This window comes from Octopus bimaculoides, chromosome 28 (assembly GCF_001194135.2).
Source record: "Octopus bimaculoides isolate UCB-OBI-ISO-001 chromosome 28, ASM119413v2, whole genome shotgun sequence".
Classification (NCBI taxonomy): Eukaryota; Metazoa; Mollusca; class Cephalopoda; order Octopoda; family Octopodidae; genus Octopus; species Octopus bimaculoides.
The window spans coordinates 33,919-39,952 of NC_069008.1; the positions used below are offsets into that span (position 1 = coordinate 33,919).

Consider the following 6,034-nt stretch of genomic DNA (forward strand, 5'->3'; position numbering starts at 1 on the left):
CATACACATACACATACACATATATATATATATAATTTTAATAGTATAAATAATACATATATGCATATATGTACATACTTACATGTATACGTGTGTATATATATATATATATATATATATATATATATATATAGATATACATATATATCTATTCGAAAATAATTTTGGCGAAGAAAGCAGTGTTGTACCAAAAAGCTTTCTTTATATTCAACATAAGATGGACATTTTGTTAGAATTCCGAATACTATGGCATTAACTTTGAGTGGTCCTCTCATATAATCCCATGGTGTATAAAATCTCAGACATAAATCGTAGCAATAAGAATCATCTGTTATGGGCACCATAACTGTCAGATCATGTAATTTCAGTTTATTGAACTCCCTCATTTGCATCTGGTGATCACATACCTACCAAATCTTGTTGCCACGAAATGCAGAATTTCAATGTATTTTCTGGAATTAATGTCGCAAATTGTTGGCTGGTGGTTCCGGTGCCTATAACAAAAGATCCCCGTCTGCTAGGATTTACGCATCGTGCGTCCACACGAGAGGAACTCTCAAGATTAATACCGCAGTGTTTGGCACAGAAACAGAACGTCCATCTTAAGTGCACTATAAAGAATATTTGAATAATTTTTTTAAACAGTGTGTACCTTTTAAGAAAATATATGAAATATTTTCTGTAAAACCTTTAGTGTATATATATATACATACATACATACATACCTTGGCATTCTTTTACTGTTTTGGAATGGTCTGACAAGGTGGACGTCTTCTCGGGACACACGTTGCACGTGACCATTCCTTCCTGTTGTTGGTAAGTCCCTTGTTGGCAGCTCTGGCATTTCTTGGACACAACATTGAAGAAAGTTCCAACGGGGCATAAGACTGCAGAAAGGGGCGAGAGAAGCAGAGAGAGACTGAGAGAGAGTTTGTGTGTGAAAGAGAGAGTGAGATAGAAAAAGAGAAAGAAAGAGATGGAGCTTTAAGAATTTAACCAAAAATATGACACGCACCTATACAGAAAGACAGAGAGACATAAATGTAGATAGACACATGCCTACCTTACAGATGTACCATTTACTCCCAATGCCACAACCTTGTACTCACCACATCGACCATTAACGAGTACACTGCCTGCTTTACAGCAGAATGTTGCCGAGTTCAAATCATAGGACATATTGGTGTAGGAGAGACCCAGGTCTGCGCTGATATTTCTCACATCAACAGACAATTGGTCAAGGATCATCTTCATGTTCATTTTCACCTCGTCGTTCCACATGGAAATATTATTGGTGATGTTCACATCTTCAGAGATCTTTCCTGGAAAACATTGGAAGAAATAAAATACGAAGGAGTGCTGTAAAGTTCTTAGCTTCAAGGGTGCCATGAAAAGCCTGCTTCGACGCCCAATATTCTTAGCTCTTTTTACAAGGCTTAGAAAAACTTAAGAGCCACTGCAATAAGCGTATGAATCTGGTGTACATGTGTGCGTGTTTGTAGTCTGCGCACATACGTAATGTATATATAAATATATATATATATATTCATTTATATATATATATATATATATAAAAACAGGACAAACCTCAAACCCTAGTCAGAAGCAAGACAGCTGCGTAAGAAGCCACGACTTTCTATTTGAACTTTTTGAAAATCAGTGTAAACTGAAACCGGCTAAAACTTTAAGTATCTTAATAAAACATATTTTAACTTTTCTCGGTACATTTTCAGCTTCTACTTTTCTATAAATATACATGTAGTATATCTATATATGTATTTCGATGATCCTATGCGTATGTGGTTATATGTATGTATATTTGTGTTGGGAGTAACATAAATTTTAATACCTTCTATATTTAAGTGGAACATAATTCGACTCAGCTTGTTTGTGGAATGTCGTTTCACGCGAACACTGACCGGAAATTGATGCTGATGTGCTTCTGACCAATCAGGACTACGTTTGGTCCGACTTGCTGACAGTTGTATCTTGTTGAAGTCTTCAACTGGGAGGGAAAACAGGTGAAGAAAATAATAATAATAATAATAATAATAATAATAATCCTTTCTACTATAGGCACAAGGCCTAAAGTTTGTGGGGAGGAGACTAGTCGATTACATCGACCCCAGTGTTTCACTGGTACTTAATTTATCGACTCCGAAAAGATGAAAGGCGAAGTCGACCTCGGCAGAATTTGAACTCAGAACGTAGGCTTTTAAAATATCTCTGAGCACAGTGAGGCATTTGCTGCACACAAACACAAAGCATGTGTGTGTTCATGTGCATGTGTGTGTGTGTGCATGTGTGTGTGTGTGTGTGTGTTCATGTCCGTGTGTGTGTGTGTGTGTGTGCATGTGTGTGTGTGTGTGCGTATAAGTGATATGTCTTTGCGTTTGTATCTGTCTCCCGTCAATCTTCGACAACCGGTGCTGGTTTGTTTACATCCTTGTAACTCAGCAGTTTCGCAAAAGAACCGATAGAATAAGTACCAGGCTTTATCAAGTAAAAACAAAAGCAAATTCCTGGAGCTGATTTGCGTGATAAAAACCCTTCGGGGACGTGCTCCAGCATGGCCACAGTCCAATAACTGAAACAACTAAAACACACCCACCCACAAACAGGTGCATGCAGAGATACTCACGCCTTGCATCCTCACAAGTTCTGGCCACATTTTCAACTTCACACTCCATGTTGTCTGTACACATACCGTTTACCTGTCAAATACAATATATTTTATTATATTTTATATATATATGTGTGTGTGTGTGTGTGTGTGTGTGTGTGTGTGTGTGTGTGTGATGCTGATATAACATCATATTATACATATATACATAGTTTTAGGGAAAAGAACCAAGGTTCATGAACTCATCAATGGAAATCCACCATCGCTGTGAAACTTTATTTAATTTTAATTTTTAATAAAATGATTTTAATTGAGTTTTTACCTGTAATTTTGGATTTTATCCCTAATATTATTGTATATATATATATATATATATATATATACATATATATAGGGTCTTGCACTTTGAGTAATCTGGTCTCGGCGGGACGTGTGGGTTCAGAGGTTGGAGGTTTTGAAACGGTTGTGTCCGTATGTGCTTATGTTGATGTAAGAATTTAAGAATTTACCAGAAAGAAGCCAAGATGGTGATATTGAAAAAATAATCAATGGAGTCTAGATTGTAACACTGAAATGGAGATTTGCGGATTAAAGTGGGACATGTGAATGTCATGGAGTCGTTTGCCTCTTGACCACTTGTGAGATACAGTGACGGACCCAGGATGGCACAACACCGCCGCTATTAACAACTAGTAACGACAACACACTCACACGTGCATACATGGTACGTACCAGCTGTGTCACTCGGTGTTTAAAGTTGTCCTCGATTCGGTTCAACGTCCTCGCTTCGTCGCATAACACATTCCCCAAGAAAGTTAACCGCGCTGGTTGGATGACGTCATTTGAAACCTGTTCGACTGCAGGAGAAGGAGGAGGAGGAGGAGAAAGTGAAGACGATGTTGAAGAGGGGTTGTTGATAATGGTGATAGTGATGATAATGATGGTGGTGGTGATGATGGTAATCACACACACACACACAGGCACACATACACACAGACTCCCCAACACACGCAGACTTCCAAACTCATACGCACACACACACACTCACTGACACACATACACACACGCACGCAAATATCTTAAACTTATCACATTTATCATATTTCTGTATATTTCAGGGTAGCAGAGGCAAAAAGAGAAAGAAAGGGACAAAAAAAAAAATCAAGAACAACAGTCAGAGACAGACGGACAGACAGACAGACAGAGGAACAGAGACAGACAAACAGACATAGAGAGGCATATAGATAGACAGATAGACAGACAGAGAGACACTGACAGACATAGACAGAAAGACAGGCAGGCAGGCAGACTGACAGACAAAGACAGACATAGAGACAACACAGACAGATAGACAGACAGACAAATAGACAAGCAGACAGACTGAGACAGACAGACACAAACAGACAGATGGACAGACGGACGGACAGTCACAGACTGACAGATGATGAGAGAGAGAAAAGCAAATAGACTGACAGGCTGACGACAGTAAGGGGCAGGGAGACAGACGAAGGAAGAGCAGGAGTTAATCTGACCTATGTTTCTTACCTGAACAGTCCGGGAATGGTAAGTGGCTCTTTGGTGTCCATTCGTAGTCTTCGAAGCTACAGAAATATTCTTCAGCGGGTGTCAAGGCGAACGCGTACCCTTCCATACAGGTGAGGGTACAGTGTACCCCAGCTTCGCCTCTGTGGCAGTCTCTCATGCCATTCCTGGGGCCAAGTGGTATGGTGCAACGGTGTTCTGTCATTACAGAAGATAACAGATAAAAAAATCACAGAACCCACCCTCTCTCTCTCCTTCTCTTTCTCTCTCTCTCTCTTTCTCTCTCTCTCTCTCTCTCTCCTTCTCTTTCTTTCTCTCTCTCTCTCTCTCTCTCTCTCTCTCTCTCTTTCTCTCTCTCTCTCTCTCTCTATGTATATATACGTGTGAATAAATATGCGAGGTGGGTCTGAAAAGTTCTTGGCTTTAAGGGTATCGTGAAAAACCTGGTTGGAGGCCCTACTTTGCGAGTTCTTTTTAAAGGGCTTAGAAAAACTGAAGGACCACTTCAATAAGTGTGTGACTCTGAGAGGGGAAGATGTTCCATGAATTCATAATTAACTGATATTGGTGGGGGGGGGGGTATAAGCATGCTAAGGCAGACACTGGAATTTCATGCAGTCCTCCAATACGCTAGCTGTTGTCTAACCCATGCCATTATGGAAAACAGACATTACATGACGATGATGATGATGATGATGATGATGATGATGCAAAACGAGTGAAAGCAAAGATTGAAGACTTTCAGACGATGAATATTTAAGTAGAATATATATTTACTCCTTTGAACTTCTTTCTGCATCTTGATCTGAAATGTAGACCTTTTCTATCCTGATGGCGGAAGCTCGATTTATCCAATGTCGATTGTTTCCATTTACCGCCTTTATTCTGTGACGAACAACATTTACCAACTTTAGGACGGAACTCCGAGACGCTAAAAACAGCTGTTGGACTTATGACACCCTTTCACGTTTTTACTCTGTTTCCGTCTACCAAATCTACTCACAAGGCTTTGGTCGGCCCGAGGCTATTGTAGAAGACACTTGCCCAGGGTGTCGCGCAGTGGAACTGAACCCGGAACCATGTGGCTGGGAAGCAAACTTCTTACCACACAGCCGCTCCTGCGCCTATATAATATTAATACGCTAATTTGTTTTGTTTTTTTAATGTACCTGATGCGTGTATCACGCTTAAGAGAAAGAAATTGTTGAAAGAAATTTTGTTGTTTAAATAAAAAGTGTCAACTAGATCTCTTGTAATTTCTGGAAGAGACTTGAAACCGCCTCTTGTGTGTTGTATTACTACTTCTCAACAGCAATGCCTATTGGGCCACCGAAGCAGCAACATATACGAGTTTCAGTTACACAAGATCTTGATTATGTCGAGAACGGTGAAAACTTTATGAAAACGGTCATAACGGGTGATGAATCGTGGGTCGATGGTTATGTCCCCGATACAAAGGCTCGGTCTTCGAAGTGGAAGACCCTCAACTTCTCTGAGACTGAAGGAATATGAAGACACTGTTGACCGTTTTCTTCGACTACAAGGGGATTGTTCATCATAAGTATGTTCCACCTGGTCAGACAGTAAACAAGGGGTACTACCGTTACGTTTTGCGGCCTTTGCGGGATGCTATTCGTCGGAAAAGGCCACAGTGGCATGCGTCCAGTGAGTGGCAATTGTACCATGACAACGCACCTACCCATTCAGTGCAGACTGTGCAACGTTTTTTGGCTAGGCACAGCATTTCTCAGGTGCGGCACCCACCATATTCCCCAGATCTCGCCCCTCGTGACTTTTTCCTCTTTCCAAAAATCAAATCCTGCTTGAAAGGAAAGAGATTTCAGAATGTCGAGGAAATCAAAGTGAGTG

At 40.3% G+C, this 6,034-nt stretch overlaps 1 protein-coding gene across 1 annotated transcript in view; it reads right to left on the minus strand.

The window, feature by feature from the left end:
* LOC106871240 (sushi, von Willebrand factor type A, EGF and pentraxin domain-containing protein 1) overlaps positions 1–6,034 on the minus strand; it is a 59,062-nt gene that overhangs the window by 27,451 nt on the left and 25,577 nt on the right. The window contains exons 10-15 of the mRNA XM_052977713.1: positions 4,169–4,363; positions 3,356–3,480; positions 2,642–2,714; positions 1,850–2,005; positions 1,110–1,322; positions 726–887 (exon numbers count right to left, since the gene is read on the minus strand). Of these exons, the coding sequence (XP_052833673.1) occupies positions 726–887; positions 1,110–1,322; positions 1,850–2,005; positions 2,642–2,714; positions 3,356–3,480; positions 4,169–4,363 (924 nt within the window). The remainder of the gene's footprint in view (positions 1–725; positions 888–1,109; positions 1,323–1,849; positions 2,006–2,641; positions 2,715–3,355; positions 3,481–4,168; positions 4,364–6,034) is intronic.